At 45.3% G+C, this 16968-nt stretch overlaps 1 protein-coding gene across 2 annotated transcripts; it reads left to right on the top strand.

Annotated features, from left to right (window-relative positions):
- Positions 1-355: 355 nt before the first annotated feature.
- LOC132385602 (homeobox protein Hox-B13a-like) lies at positions 356-2888 on the top strand. Of its 2 annotated transcripts, none has more exons than XM_059957778.1 (2): positions 356-1085; positions 2053-2888. In XM_059957778.1, exons 1-2 carry the CDS (start codon positions 410-412, stop codon positions 2298-2300), a joined length of 924 nt encoding a protein of 307 aa, XP_059813761.1. In that variant the 5' UTR covers positions 356-409; the 3' UTR covers positions 2301-2888. The 2 variants fall into 2 exon arrangements, with proteins under 2 accessions (XP_059813761.1, XP_059813759.1); XM_059957776.1 differs by having other exon boundaries at positions 2050-2888.
- The last annotated feature ends 14080 nt before the right edge of the window (positions 2889-16968 follow it).

Below are 16968 nucleotides of genomic sequence, written 5' to 3'. Positions count from 1 at the left end.
CCTCACACATCGCAGACAGCGTCCAGACGGTGAAAATACCACTAATCAGTATGCACTTAAATGGTATTTGTTCTGGTTAAAAGAGCAAAAATATGATTTGTTCAATGTGTGCTTTAATTCCGAGGAGCAATTCCCACTCCTTTGGACAAGGCTGCGAAAAAAAAAGAATGTCTTAATGCCTTTCATATTTTCATTTCGCTAAGATATTTTTTTTCTCTCTCGCTGCCAATTCCGCAGGAAAGTTTATTATCCGTCCGTGCGTAGCACGTGATCGGCGGGCAGCCAATCAGCGAGTGTGTTTTTTTAACCCGGGTTAGTGCGTCAGTGCAGTTAGTTGGGGCGAGATCCTGCAACGCGCTCAGTCCTGCGCCCCTTAAAAGAAACTATAAGACCCGATGCTGGACGTGATATGACAGTATCACTGTTCTTCAAACCGCGCTGGGTCGACTCTGTGATGTACTTGTATGATAACAAGTTGGATGAGGTTAACAAGAATAGCGGCGTGATGGAAGGGTTTGTGAGTGCGGGGAATTTCTCTGCGAACCAGTGCAGGAATCTGATGGCCCACTCAGCACTCGGACCTCATCCTTCACCTCTGGTTCACGGCACTGGCTACTCGGCCGTCGACGTCTCGGGCCCCGGGGTGGTGGAACCCGGCAAACAATGCGCCCCTTGTCCGGTGCCCCAGGCCTCCAGCGCTCCTCCTTTACCGTACGGGTATTTCGGCAGCGGTTACTACTCCTGTCGAACAGGTCGGAGCTCCATCAAACCGTGCACCCAGCCTGCCGCGCTCTCCGGTTACCCGGGGGACAAGTACATGGACAGCCCACTGCCCCCCGATGAGTACACAGGACGGCCTAAGGAATTCACCTTCTACCACGGCTATGCGAGTCCCTACCAGCCAGTGCCAAGTTACTTGGACGTTTCTGTCGTCCAGACTATCAGCGGCGCGGGAGAGCCGAGGCACGAAGCCTTGCTTCCCATGGACGGCTACCAGCCCTGGTCTCTGAACGGATGGAACAGTCAGATGTACTGTTCGAAGGAACCTGCGCAGCCGGGGCATCTATGGAAATCCACGCTTGCAGGTAACAAGTTCTTTTCTGTGTTGACTCCGGGAGGGAGGTCCAGCTAAAACAAATGCAAAAATGTACATAATGATAACGCAGGTCGAATATCTCATGTAGCTGGAGAATAGTGGTCATTCATTTGCACAGAAATGTCCCGGAGTACAGTATGCTTAAAAAAATAATGCAATTTTATTGTATCCTTCTCACATATTTAAAAAAAACATTATAATGCTGGGATCTTAATTTATCCGCGAGTGCTAACAGTAAAAAACAAATTATGCCATTTTGTTTGTCACGTTAAAAAAAAATCACATTATAGTGCGGTGATTTTGTTTCGGCCATTGAGAATTAACTAACAGTCGTGTTAAATTATGAACTTGAAGTCAATACGCACCAATCCTAGCATGCAAACTGTTCATGACGTTGGTTAAATGTATTTTGCCTGCATACTAAACGCTGAGTATTATGAATATTTTGACGAAAAATGTTTAAACATTATTTTCTCCTTTTCCCCGTGTTGTGTGTGTGTGTGTGTGTGTGTGTGTGTGTGTGTGTGTGTGTGTGTGCGTGCGTGCGTGTGTGTATGTGTGTGTGTGTGTGTGTGTGTGTGCGTGCGTGTGTGTGTGTGTGTGTGTGTGTGTGTGTATGTGTGTGTGTGTGTGTGTGTCTGTCTGTGTATGTATTTGTGTGTGGTGTGTGGGTGTTTGTGTGTGTCTGTCATTATGTGTGCATGTCTGTGTATGTATTTGTGTGTGTCTATCAATATGTGTGCATGTCTGTGTATGTATGTGTGTGTGTGTGTTTGTGTGTGTCTGTCAATATGCGTGCATGTCTGTGTATGTGTTTGTGTTGGTGTGTGTGTGCATGCGTGTGTGTGTGTGTGTGTGTGTGTGTGTGTGTGTGTGTGTGTGTGTGTGTGTGTGTGTGTGTGTGTGTGTTGGCGTGTCTGCCTGTGTGTCGGGGTGTGTCTGGTTACATGCAGCAGATGTCTCTGCCCATCAGCAGGACGGCAGCTCCTTCCGCCGCGGGAGGAAGAAGAGGATTCCTTACACCAAGGTCCAGCTGAAAGAACTGGAGAGGGAGTACGCAACGAACAAATTCATCACGAAGGACAAGCGAAGGAAGATCTCGGCCGCCACGAGCCTGAGCGAGCGGCAGATCACCATCTGGTTTCAGAACAGGAGAGTGAAGGAGAAGAAAGTAATCGCCAAAGTAAAATCCAACACACCTTAATTTCTCTGTACCTTTTTTTAGCATCGGAGAATCAAGCCTATTCACCGGGATTCATGCATCACTACGGCCCTAGAGACATTGGTGGCCTGGGGGTTTATATGAACATAACGTTCGTGGAGCTTTGCCTGCTGGTTGCCATTTTCGGAGCCGTAGTGGAGGATTTGTTATGGGAGAACATTTTAAAAACAAAAGGACTGAACTACATGGTTAGGGTGTAAATATAATTATAGAAATGCTGTAACCATACCCGCGTCGATGCTTTTACCCCCTATTTTGCGCTAGTGAAGGAAACACGTGTCTTAATGTAGAAGTGCGTTTTAACATAGAGTTGCATTTTTTAAAAAAACCTTTTTGATTCTTGGCTGCATAATCCCCGTTCTGAAGCAAAACCAGTCGAGGGAAAATATGAATGGAACCGGTTTTGCGGCTGCGTTTGTTCGAAGAACGTTTCCGCACGGTTTGTTCCCGTATCCTGTACCCATTTAATGTTAACCAAGCAAAGTTATAGCAAGTGAGATAACCCGGTGGTGTAGTGTTTGGAAGATAGGCATAATGCGGCGGCTTTACTTATTTCACAGCACCGGGATTGCAACGAGTTCCTGATTAAACCTGAACTTATACACAAATAGTACACGGTCTTTCATTTTTGAAACATATTGAAATTATTATCACTTTAAAAAAACCCCACAAAACAAGGGCTCGATTTTTGAAATAATAATATAATCACGGAAGCTTGGCTGTTGGAGACGCCGATTCAGGCTGGGAGTCGGAAGGACTCGCTGGAACCGCTTTAATTTTATTGGAAAAAGTACCAGATGACTTGCTTCTATTTTAAGGTAAATTGAATCGGAATCTGGTTTGACAGCCCGGGCAGATGTCGTGAAATTCGATGTTCGGCGGCAGCAGCACTAATGAAAGAAAAAGAGAGGGGAAAGCAGTGTGGTGGTGTTCGTAGGTCCGTTGTCCTTTCAGAAATCTGATGGCGGGGACCAGAGCACGAGGCGCACTTACCGCTGCAGTTATCCTTTCCGGGCCGTTTTGTTTTGAAAGGATGGACCAAGCGAAGGGAATACTTTTGAGAGAGCGTGAGAGAGAGAGAGAGAGAGAGAGAGAGAGAGAGAGAGAGAGAGAGAGAGAGAGAGAGAGAGAGAGAGAGAGACAGACAGACAGACAGACAGACAGACAGACAGACAGACAGAGACAGAGGCAGAAAATGAGAGAGAGAGAGAGAGAGAGAGAGAGAGAGAGACAGACAGACAGACAGACAGACAGACAGACAGACAGAGACAGAGGCAGAAAATGAGAGAGAGAGAGAGAGAGAGAGAGAGAGAGAGAGAGAGAGAGAGAGACAGACAGACAGACAGAGACAGAGGCAGAAAATGAGAGAGAGGGGAGGGAGAGAGAGAGAGAGAGAGAATAATCTGGTTGAGTGCTGGTGTCACCAGACTAATGTGCTGATTCCTGCATTTTACACTTTCAGGAGTATCTGGTTTGTGCAAAAATTTTTAAGACCAATAAACGCTCTGAAGCGGACACCTCTCGCCCTCGAGCGCTCTTGGGCTCTATGTTAACATAATCCAGCATGACATTCATTTGGAGAGAAGGTTTCCGCCTTTCCGTGCCTTTACCTTCATTTTTTTAAAAAAAGTACTCAATGATAAATATCTTGAACTGTGAATTGACACTGAGTTAGGCAACATCCTCGGTTTTTGAAATTCTCTAACCGCTGTCGGTGCTTAACCCCCTTCTGATGTTGCGGCTAATGTCTTAATAGGACAGTATAAACTAAATTTGAAAAACACGTAGCTTGCTAAATCACGTTTCTGTTAGCTTAACGATTAACTTACGGGGTATACGTTTATGCGATTGAGGTGGTCAATAGTTACGTTCAAAGTCCAATGTAAATTTATTATCAGAGTCCCCCGTAATGAGTTAGTTCTGTTGAAATGCATTTCTCCGGGCAGAGTGTCTCTTCAGGTAGTGACGATTCGCCTCTGGAAAAACAGACATCCATCTTAACTCGCTTCCATCACCAGATACTTTGAAGTGGCCTCATTGGTAAACTGTTGACCTTGACCTCAGGAGTCACGTGCATTTTTTTCCCCCAGCAATGTTGACTCTGCCACACCTTGGGGGCGGGGTGGGGTGGTGGTGGTGGTGGGGGGGGGGGCGGTGGAATCGAACGTGCTTCAAGAGGTGAAGTGACGAGTAGACCGCGTGCGCCATCTCCTGGGTAACTGTTCCATGACAATGGACGCCCCTCGCTGCCCGGGCCGACCTTTGTTTGCACGTGCAGACTTCCTGCCGACAAATGTCATCAAGAAGAAAGCCATTAATCACGATAAAGCAGATTACTTTTTTTTTGCCTAAATTACTTCGCTCCAAGAGTTTCCCTTCGATAGTTAGTAATACTGGGCACTCAATTTTGCTTATTTTTCTCAGCAACATCTGCCTGTGCAGAGGCCTGCTCGCGCGCGCGCGCGCACACACACACACACACACACACACACACACACACACGCATACTCACACACACACTCACACACACACACACACACACACACACACACACACACACACACACACACACACACGCATACTCACACACACATGCATACTGACACACAGACACACACATGCATATTCACACACACACACGCATGCATACTGACATACAGACAGACAGACAGCCACACACACATATGCATACTCTCTCTCTCACACACACACACACACACACACACACACACACACACACACACACACACACACACACACACACACACACGTGCATACTCACACACACTGAAATGAGACAGTATGAGACAGATAGGTTCAGTCACTGGCATCGGCCCTAACACGTGAAGCGGGGACACTCTGATGATCAATGTTTACATTTCAGAATTAGTTTAGCATAGACCTAACTTTAGCAAAAGTACCATATAAAACAAAATGGTACATTTCAAAATTATTTTTACACAGTGCAAACTTTAGCAAAAGTGTTATTTAAAATTCGCAGCACTCCAGGGCGAAGGGACACAATAAAATCTCCACCTCTCGACTTTAGTAAACGTTTGAGGGGTAGCTAATGCCACTTCATTGGAGCCACCAATAGCTTGAGACGAAGAGCTCGGATTATTTTGCGCTGGGGGTGAAAATTTTACAAATGGATAAAGCACACTCGTGGTTACTGCGGTGAATTTAAAAGAAGCTTATCCGAAAGTGAAACAAATGAACAACATCACAATGAAATGAACGGTGTGAAAAATGCAAAAAAAGGCACGTTACTGCTGGCAACGTGGCCTCAGGGTTGTTTGGATCTGCGGTAACAAATTCTGCTAAGTACAACAGTACTTGTGTATGTATAGTAACCCACAAACATGGGGAAATCTGCAGATGCTGGAAATCCATAGCAACACACACAAAATGCTGCAGGAACTCAGCAGGCCGGGCAGAGTCTCTGGAAAAGAGTAAGCAGGCTACATTTCGGGACGAGACCCACACTATATATAAAACATAGATAAGGCAACCCATGAACACTACCTCACTATATCTTTGCTACATCAATCTAAAGCAAATAAGATATACAGCACAGATGTATATGTACATATCTGAACAGACAACAATCGAACATAACCCTAGACAACAGCAACAGTATCGCTGCTGACTGTATCTGCCGCCGTTACACTTCAAGGCTAACAATTCTATTCCAACATCGACAAACACCTACTCCTTTCGTTGGCGGAATTTTATATTTTTTAAAAAAAATAAAGGAACATTTCTACGGTTTGATTTTCTTTTACGGAACTTGAAGCCTAACAGACTTTTGCAACTGAGATGCTTTTTATCACCCCCCCCCCCACCTCTAAATCAGATTAAGAACACATTAAACCCTGTGGTTTATTTAGGCAACCTCAATTAGACGAGTAGGTTAACTTTAAACGGAGTAGGTCTTAACATCAAAGCTTGGCCAGAAAAACTTAATCTTTGCTGAGGTGCCACGCAAATAGGGAAGAGACGTCTGGTGCCGAATTTTAAATTCCAAGCAGCGTTTGGCATTTTCGTTAATTCTTGGGAGCCGAAATTGCTTCTTTGGTCATAGCTCACATAATTTTATTCACACGCCTCTTGTTACAATCTATTACAATCCTCTGGATCCGCCGAGAAGAACCAAGAGACAATGTATTGCTTTCGTTAACGATAGGAGTGGCCTCCGCTGCAAATGATGTAAAAATTTCATTCAAAATCAAATCGAAAGTGCTGACTTTGCTTCAGAAAATTTAAATCCACGGATCCATCCGCCAGGCATTTTTCTTTCGACCACTTATAAAAAAAACATTTGGTCATAGGCGAGTGTTTGCAAAATTCACAGATATACGACATGTCTCTGCTATTTGTTCATGCACGCACAGCACATCGCCCTTCTGCTCCACATGTGTTTACGATAAAAGCTGATTGCAAGGAACACGTGAAACTAATTCTCGGATTGTGATGTAGGTGCGTCTGTGAATGGTGGCCGGGAAAGCTCGCGATGGGTATAAAAATCCTTTTGGTCGCAGTTTTTTAAAAATACGTGAAATTCCTGCGATATTTACACAGAGTTAGATGTCCCCGAATTCAGGCAATCGGCTAGATGTAAATGAGAAAAAAGTAAACCCTCCCAAATGAACTAATTCAATTCCAACTGGGGGAATTGGTGGAAGCCATTGTTGAGACTCTAATATTCCCGGTGACTTCCTCTGACTTTATGGCCGATAGTCATGAAATTAAAATCGTTCCTAAGTGACTGAGGAACAAGAACAAAAAAAAAGGAAAAACGGATCTGTCAAAGCGATCAAAGAATTTACATTTAATGAAAGCAACAGTTACAATGCAAATTAAGCGGAAGAGTTGCAAATTTGACTCTTCGCCTCTTAAAGAGATCGCTTCTAATTCCGTGGGATAATTTTTAAAAATCTTTATAATTTAAAAAAAAGAGATAAACTAATGGGTTCATATATATTCACGAAGAAAGTTACCTGGAAGGTTCGAATGAGTAATCCGAGTTCAATTTTAAATTTCGTTAACGTCACGTGGTACCAAGCGGCCAAACAGACATGCGCGCTGTTGTTTGCCTTGTGTCAATTTTATTAAAACACTAAGGAAGTCAAAACTGGGTCCGGGCGATTAGCACATACTTAACGGGATTAATTCTAATCCTTGGAGCGAAGGAATAATTTTCCTCGTGAGTGTTCGGGAAATTGGACTCAAATTCAACGCCAATGGCGAATTGAGAGATTTTTTAAATCTTTTTTTTGCGCGGGCTTGTGTGATTTTTTTTTCTAATCCCCCCCCCCCCACCCCACAGCATCCAGTTAGTCACCCATAAAGAAATAATTCGGCGCGGAGGGAGGGAAAGAGCGGAGGAGGCTGGAAGTGCATTCTGCCACTTACTTGCAAATTTGTGGGGGAAGGGCGGGAGGGGGTGGGGGGTGGGGTGAGACAAGTTCAATTGCACTGGAGGCAATTAAGTTAAGGGCGGCTCGCAGATCGTGCTAGACGCTCCTTTCTGTCCAGCCCTGACCTTGCATTTGAACTTGAAAGGCAAGGTCAACAATCAGACGGAGCGCCGCGGCCCCAGCAAAGGTCTGGTCTCGGGAAAGAAACATAGACCTCGGCTAATACAGTAAGTTCTCGCTACCAGGGCGATGGGGGCGATAAGATGCACGTTTGGAGATAACTCCTAAGATTAACAAAAGCGCTAGATAAACGAAGTATCAGTTTTATAACGTCGCAGCCAGCTTTGTAGTACAGAATCTGAAGGAATCAAGGTTCAGGAAGGGCTTTGAGAGCCAACAATCTCCGCCTATTTCTTTTGAATAAGCGCAGGTCAGTGCGAGACCCATTATTGGTTGTTGAATTGACCGCTTGCTCGGTAATTGATAAAAGTGCAAAGGCAGTTTGCTGACCTGCTCTTTTTTTAAAAAAATAATTTAATATTGGATTCTGTGCGCGCAGTTACAGTCAAAGGAACACGCCAGTGCAAACGCACGACCTTTTGTGTGTGTGTGTGAAAGATTGTCTGCAATTGGATCTTTGATCTCCAGTGGCTGTTGGGGGGGGGGGGAGAGAAAAGGTTTAGCCTTGTAACGGCGAATATAATTTGCTCGCAGACTTGTTTCGTCCTCGTAAAGCCCTACTTTATAATCAATATAAACCCACGGCGATTTCGTTCTGAGTCGCTCCGTGCTGTTTTCAGAAATTCGCGTTTTACTTCGCAGCCTTCTTCCTTGGTATAATAGTTGATCCGATTCCCCCCCCCTCCCACACACACACACACACACACACTCCCCCAAAGCGTGAAAAATCGCTAAAATGTACGCCGTATATTTGCAGAAAGGGAAAAAAAAACACCTTAATACAATTTTAGCCGATTGTGTTCAAAATAAAGAGGAGATATGTGGGGGATAGAACTGTATAATTTAGCAATGTTCAATAGAAAATCTGTCCATCGAAAACAGACGCTTTATTTAATGAAATGTCTGCACACTTCATTCAGAAGACTGCTTCACTTCCTTCTAAGCTTCAGGGATTCATCCCCTATTTTAACGCGCCCAAAATTAGCCGTCTGCGTTTTCCGCCCGAGCGATGAAAGAAAGGAAGTTAGCTCTCCAGTTAGCCCGGCTTGTCCAGCAGGTCAACTGTGCGGACCTGGTATCAACTGGAAATGTTTCTTTTCTTTTTGGTTAAACCTGTGGCGTTTCCTCCAGAATAATGTGCACACGGAGCCTCCAAATATTTTTTTTTGTGTGAGGAGGAAGGCCCGTTCCGGCTCGACATGCCGGGTTCAAGATTGCTTAATGACGTTTAGAGTACGCAAGTGTGAAGGAGAGCGAAATTATTGTCACTCCCGATCCGAAACAGCTCACAAACAAAAAGTAACCCAACAAGACATTTTTAAAAAATATATAAATGCGTAAGATAGCTTATATGCATAAGATTGTCTGCCCGTAAAGTGAATCTAGGCGCAGGAGTGTCTGCACATAAGGCGACTCAGACAGGAAATGATAAAGTAGAGAAACCCGTACGAAATTCATCTTTATATTCACCCGTTTAGACGAAGTTTATTTTCACCAGGTCCAATGGTCTAAGCAAACTGAGGTTTAGGAAAAAAATCTTTAAAAAATACTAAGAAGTTCTTTTTGTTATAACACGACGGATCATTTTGATTGCAGACAACGAGATACAATGCGTTGGGTTGTTTTTCTGAAGTGCCAGCTCTTTATTCTAAATTAATTCAATAGAGATCAGCTGCTGGATCGAACATTGAAAGAGAATCATCGCTTACTTTAGCGCGTATCAATTTCTGTGGGAAATGCCTTTAAAATGGATTAAGTGCTTAGAGATACCTGAAGGATCTAGGTAGGAATTTTTATACTTTTGATTTGACGAGTTGATCGCCCTGATAAACAGTTTCTGAATCAAAGAGCCAATGCATTTTGATACAGTTTCTGAGTTAATTTTCGAATCAACCCGTGTCTCTCTGGAAGTGGAACGGTTCTGCGATTTTCCGTTTTAGTTCCTGATGCAATATAACATTCTTGTCTCTCGCTTTTCCGTGACCGCGCAAGACAAAGCATTTAGCAAAGTTTATATTCTTTACCCCGGGCCGTAACCGAAAACGATCTGTCTTCAACCTATTCAAACATCCGAAATGAACTGCGTCCGTGTATTAGATGGAAAAAAAGAGGAATTCTTGTTATATCTCCGCCAGATATGTAAACGCTGATGCAATTTTGAAATGATAGTCATACGTTAGCCCACAGAAAATACACGGAAGTTCAACTGGGCATAATATCTGACCAAAACCTAGGTATTATTATACAAAATAGGAACTTATTTTTTAAAAGTAACAGGAGTGAGAATATCTTAACAGAAAAGTCCTTCCGAAGTCAAAATAATAGGTGCAAGCTACTGAGAAAATATTTCAAGAAATTGGATATAAATAGCACAGGATACAAGACGGGGAAATAATTTGGTTATCTGTTTAATCAATGATTCTCATAAATTACATATCACACCATCAATTGAAAAAAGTATGTTAATGAAGAAATAAATGTTCTGATTTTGTTTTACAAATAGACCCTGCACTGCACGCTGAAGTAAATTGCTTCTAAACTAGTTTTTTTTTGTAACTTACTGTTGCAAGCGACTGTTTACTGGCATAGTTCAAATAGCTTAATTTGTAAAGCACCGATTAAAACGTCACTCTGAACGCTTTTAAGCAAGTTTGGAAATTTTGGAAGTGCGCCGGCTCTTCAGGGCCGATTAATAAATTTATTTTGCAATATAAATCTGGCGACTTGAAAAACAGCTTCAGTTACAGTCGGCTGGTAATACTACAAATGTCGAACGATACCTGCAAGTCCTGGGATTTTTTTTAAACATCTGGAGATGATAAACATTTGGAGATTAGCGACCCTATTAATTTACAAGTTGACAATTGTAGGAATATAGGGCAAGGTTGCCAAAAAAAAAAATTCCGGGAAAAACACAGCGACTCAATAATCAAAATTATTGGACAACATTCGTTATTGAAATAAATAAGCGTATTATTTGTGCTTGAACGCGGAATGGACGTGAAAAAAATATGCATCATCCATTCAGTTGAAAGTGCGCGTAGACGAAGTTTAAATGCATGTTTGCTGAATCCACTGTGTTGGAAACGAGGCCGAATCTGTTCGCGTTGAATATAAATTGCCATGTATCTGTCTGTCTTTAATGCCTGGTCGTTCAATGCCCGGCGATCTGTTTATTGAGAGGGAAAGGCGTGGAATATGCAATTCCGGCCCTTCAAGCCTCGAAATCTAGAAATTCTCCCGATTTAACCCTAGCCGAATCAGGGGACAATTTACAGTGACCAATTGTCCTACCAACCATTACGTCTTTGGACTATGGGAGGGAACCGGAAGGCCGGTAGGAAACCCACATGGTCATAGGGAGAAAGTGCAAACCCCTTACTGGCAGACCAATCCATCTATCTTTTTTGTAAATTTTTAAAACTGTGATCTGTTGCTCAAGATCTGCAGTCCAACGAGTTTTATTTTTATTTTTATTATTTAACCCCCCCCCCCCCGGCAATTTAATGAAATTCATTTTCTGTGCGACTTGAAATAAAATACCACCAAGTACGGTGGTGTGGTGGTTAGCACAACCCATTACAGATCCGGCGACCTGGGTTCAATTCCCGCCGCTGCTTGTACGGAGTTCGTACGTTCTCCTGGTGCGAAGGCTGACTGTGTGGTTAAGAAGGCATACGGTGCATTGGCCTTCATCAATCGTGTTACTGAGTTCGAGAGCCGAGGGGTAATGTTACAGCTATATAGGCATGTGGTAAGCTACCCTGTGCAAGGCTTATTGAGAAAGTAAGGAGGCATGGGATCCAAGGGGACATTGCTTTGTGGGTCCTGAACTGGCTTGCCCACAGAAGGCAAAGAGTGGTTATAGAGGGGTTATATTCTGCATGGAGGTCCGTGACCAGTGGTGTGCCCCAGGGATCTGTTCTGGGCCCCCTACTCTTCGTGATTTTTATAAATGACCTGGATGAGTAAGTGGAAGGATGGGTTAGTAAATTTGCTGATGACACAAAGGTTGGAGGTGTTGTGGATAGTGTGGAGGGCTGTTAGAGATTACAGCAGGACATTGATAGGATGCAAAACTGGGCTGAGAAGTGGCAGATGGAGTTCAACCCAGATAAGTGTGAGGTGGTTCATTTTGGTAGGTCAAATATGATGGCAGAATATAGTATTAATGGTAAGATATCTGGCAGTGTGGAGGATCAGAGGGATCTTGGGATCTGAGTCCATAGGACGCTGAAAGCAGCTGCGCAGGTTGACTCTGAGGTTAAGAAGGCGTACGGTGCATTGGCCTTCATTAATCGTGGGACTGAGTTTGAGAGCCGAGAGGTAATGTTGTAGCTATATAGGACCCTGGTCAGACCCCACTTGGAGTACTGTGCTCAGCTCTGGTCGCCTCACTACAGGAAGGATGTGGAAACCATGGAAAGGGTGCAGAGGAGATTTACAAGGATGTTGCCTGGATTGGGGAGCATGCCTTATGAGAACAGGTTCAGTGAACTCGGCCTTTTCTCCTTGGAGTGACGGAGGATGAGAGGTTACCTGATAGAGGTGTATAAGATGATCCTGTGGATAGTCAGAGCCTTTTTCCCAGGGCTGAAATGGCTAATTCGAGAGGACACAGGTTTAACTGCTGGGGAGTAGTACAGAGGAGATGTCACGGGTATTTTTTTTACGCAGTGAGTGGTGAGTGTGTGGAATAGGCTGCCAGCGACAGTGGTGGAGGCGGATATAATAGGGTCTTTTAAGAGACTCCTGGACAGGTACATGGAGCTTAGAAAAGTAGAGGGCCATGGGTAGCCCTAGGTAAATTCTAAAATAAGTACATATTCGGCACAGCATTCTGGGCCAAAGGGCCTGTATAGTGCTGTAGGTTTTCTATGTTCTAAAACAGTCCAGGGTTATATCACTGCAGCTTGGACGTTCCTTGAAACAATTCTCCCTTATCAATGGAAACCTGCGGGTGTTGCAAGCGTGTCAATGCGCTAAGACAAACCGATACAGGTATTTTTATTCGGCCTTCCCGTTTTCCACTGTGTCTGGTACACATGTTCAAAATTGCGTGTAAAAATCCTTGGCATTTTACATACACAGTGATTTTGGTCCGGCGATTGTTTGAAAGCAGTGCCAGTTTGGCCCTGTGGCGCGATGAATGAAACCGACGAGGGTAATTGGCGGAGGATAGGCAAACCCGATGTAAAATTGTTTTATTTCGCATGATTACCAGAAACAGTTGGACTTCCATTCAGAGGGGGCGGCGGCTAGGGATGATCCGAAGGCAAGAGATTCTGCAGATCCTGGAAAGCCGGCTGGAGGATCTGTGGAGAGGAATAAACAGTCGACGTTTCAGGCCGAGACCTCCATGGCCTGCTAGACGAGAAAGGGCATGCCTGGCCTTAAGGGCGTATTCGCCCCAGGGAAAGGCTGCAATTTTCAATGGTGAAAGCCGGAGAGCCAGGAGGGTTCCCGGGGTGTGGGTTCGCGCGAGCTGAGCCCGCACGCAATCCCGATATCCCGCCGGAAGGACTCGGCCCGAAGCGCCGACTGGTCAGCCCCCTCCGTCGATGCCACCCGACCTGCTGAGTTCCTCCAGCACCAGATTCCCAGCATCTGCAGAACCTCTTGAGTCCGAACGCTGCTGCAGCCCCGATCCCAAGTCTCCTCCGAGCAACGCCTACTGTGAAGAACATTTACTGCCCCCTTTGACAGGGGTTTCTGTGAGATTCTCTGTTATCTGCTCTGCTCACCGGCTTAGTCCTGAAGAAGGGTCTCAGCCCGAAACGTCCCCTGTTTACCCTACCCCCCCCCCATCCATCCCATTCACAGATGATATCCGACATATTGAATTCCTCCAGCATTTTGTGTGTGCTGCCCATATGATTTTCCGAACCAGTTTCAAACGTGTGGTTTCCTCGGGAAGTAATCTGTGGATTATTTCCCAAGCAACACACACACACACACACACACACACACACACACACACACACACACACACACACACACACACACACACACACACACACACACACTCACACACGCACACACGCACACACACGCACACACACACACACACACTCACACACACACACACACACACACACACTCACACTGGAAGGCTGGAGGAACTCGGCAGGTCAGGCAGGATCTGTGGAGGGGAATAATCAGTCGCCGTTTCGGATCGAGGCCCTACTTCGGGGCACGGTCATCCCCCAAGCTGTCTCTGGGATTTTATTGGTTTGGGGGATTTTTCAGGCGATCGCGTCCTTTAGGGCGGGATACTGAGTGGACAGACCGGTTTGGCAGTTCTCAGAGTCTGGCGAAGATTGGACGGACAAACCGAAGGCCAGAATCCAGAGCTCGGAGCGTCCGGAGGCAGAGGTCTGAATGTCGAAGAGCGAAGACTGCGATCCCAGGGGTTGGGGGCGGAGGGGTCGAAGGTCAATACCCCTGATTGGATAGTCGGGAGGTCGAAACCACAATGTCTGTGAGACTAGAACAGGGACTCAATGTTGGAGGCCCGATCGCTACGAGTCCTGGAGTCCGGGGCCACCGACCGGGGCGGGAGGCGGCCTTGTCCTGGGGTTGTGGGCCCGTCTGTGCGTGTGATCGGGTGGAACGGACAGGGGAGTGGGGAAGGTGCTTGTTTTGCTGTCGTTGCCTTGGCTTGTTCAGTAGTTGTTGCTGCTTGCTTTATGCCGCTGAACATTGGGGAAATGAGACGTTGGCGCCGGGATGGGTGGCGCCATCTGTCGGCTGCCCGGGCACATTACCGGGCTGTGTATGCTTGTTCGGACAAGCCATGTATTTCACTCTCTGTTTCCACATACATGTGATCAGTAATCCCGATTCTGAATCTAAAGTACCTATACCTTATTGTTTACCTGTTTGGGCATATAATTAAATCCATGTTTTTAGAGCTGCCCACAGATTTCAGTCTGCTCTACAGATAACGCTATAATAAATCTGAGATATAATTATTGATGATTTATATAATTCCTCTGCAGGAAAAATACAATGTAAAATAAAATATGCCTTAACACATTACATCGTCCTACAAGGGAAATAAGTAGAGTTAAATGCTTTGAGAAATTGATATTGGACAATTTTGCTCAATAGACAGCACTGAGCCAAAGTCTTGCGCACCCTGCTATATATAAGTGTTTGCCTGCGGCTTTTAACACGGTATTGTATGTTCGTAAAATAAGACACAACACAGTAAAGGGCAGCATATAGTGGATGTAGATTCAGGATAAATTTGTAATGTGTGTGTGTGTGTGTGTGTGTGTGTGTGTGTGTATGTGTCTGTGTTTGTGTGTGTCTGTGTGTGTCTCTGTGTATGTGAGTGTGTATGTTTGCCTGTCTGTGAGTGTGTGTCTGCGAGTGTCTCTGTCTGTGTGCATTGTGTATCTGTGTGTATGTGTATGCGTTTGCGTGTATGTGTGTATGTGTATGTGTGTCCACGTGTGTGTGTTTGTATGTGTGCGTGTTTGCGCGTGTATGTGTGTGTCTGTGCGTGTATGTGTGTGTGTGTGTGTGTGTGTGTGAGTGTGTGTGTGTGTGTGTGTGTGTGTGTGTGAGTGTGTGTGTGTGTGTGTGTGTGTGTGTGTGTGTGTGTGTGTGTGTGTGTGTGTGTGTGTGTGTGTGTGTGATTAGAATACCCGTATATCATCTATTTGGTGCCCCTTAGCAAAAACAACTGAAATTAACATCTAAGTATCCACAGGTACAGGAACTTCAGCAAATGACCATCTCTGTTCACATGTCGACTGTTAGCAAGTTAACCAACATCTTCACTGATTTCCTAGACTTCCTATCGGATCGCCTACAGAATGTAAGGATGGTTTCCCTCACCTCTGCCCCTCTGTCCCTCAACATAGGTGCCCCCCAGGGTTGTGTTCTGAGTCCCTTTACACCTACGGCTGTACATTGAGGACTGCGTAAGAGGTACATACACAGCTCCAACTTGCTGCTCAAATTCGCAGATGATACAGCTTTGATCGGCCTTATTTCTAGTGGTGATGAGACAGCCTATAGAGCAGAGGCTGTCACCCTGACACAGTGGTGCTGGGATAACAACCTCTCCCTCTATGTCCAAAAAAACAAAAGAGCTGATTGTGGATTACAGGAGGAATGGAGACACGCTCGCCCCGATCAGATCAATGGGTCTACAGTTGAGAGCGTGAGTAGTTTCAAGTTCCTCAGTATTCACACCATTCATGGGCCCCCCATTCTCTCTACAATCTATCGTACTTATAAACTCACGTGTCAGTACATTGCGACGGAGTCATAACGCTCCAATTAACGTCAATGGGTCTGCAGTTGACAGGGTGCATGGTTTCAAGTTCCTCGGTACTCACACCACCGGAGATCTCACCTGGACCGTACACTCCGGCTGGGTGGCAAAAACAAAGCACAACAGCGTCTCTTCCCCCTCAGGCGACTGAAGGGGTTCGACACAGGCCCCTCAAATCCTCCAGACTTTCTACAGGGGCCCCATTGAGAGCATCCTGACTGGCTGCATCACCACCTGATACGGGAACTGCACCAACCTTGATCGCTGGCCACTGCGGAGAGTGGCGTGGACAGCCCAGCGCATCTGTGGTCATGAACTTCCCTCCATTTACAGCAGCAGGGGCAGGAAGAAGGCCTGGGAGATCATCGGGGACACCAGTCACCCCCCCCCCCACCTCGCCAGCATTAAAACCAGGACCAATGAACTTACAGGAAGGCTTCTTTCTACAAACCATTAGACTTTTAAACTCGCGTGTCTGTTCATTGCGACGAAGTCATGACGCAAAGACTTTTTCCTCCATCACGTTGTGGGATGGATGTAAGATTTAAATAAATTCCAAGTATTCTAAATGCCGGCAGACTGATGCTGCTGCTATCGTCCACGTACTCCATTCGCTAACCTCCAACTCTCTTCCGCTCTCTCTGGAGATTGAATTAGTTCTTAAAACAGGGGACTGTTCGATTGAAGTAGAAGGCCCTGAATCTCCAGAGTTCACCAGCGCAGATGAATTGTGGAGGATGAATGGATGATAATTTTCTCC

The sequence above is a fragment of the Hypanus sabinus genome (assembly GCF_030144855.1).
Source record: "Hypanus sabinus isolate sHypSab1 chromosome X1 unlocalized genomic scaffold, sHypSab1.hap1 SUPER_X1_unloc_15, whole genome shotgun sequence".
NCBI classification, from domain to species: domain Eukaryota; kingdom Metazoa; phylum Chordata; class Chondrichthyes; order Myliobatiformes; family Dasyatidae; genus Hypanus; species Hypanus sabinus.
This window is presented reverse-complemented; position numbering and strand designations above follow the sequence as displayed.

Bases quoted from the DNA above. Each gene is read 5' to 3' on its own strand.
- LOC132385602 (XM_059957776.1), top strand. From the start codon at position 410: ATGACAGTATCACTGTTCTTCAAACCGCGCTGGGTCGACTCTGTGATG. The intron at 1,086-2,049 runs GTAACAAGTTCT...GGTTACATGCAG, and splicing joins ATGGAAATCCACGCTTGCAG to CAGATGTCTCTGCCCATCAG.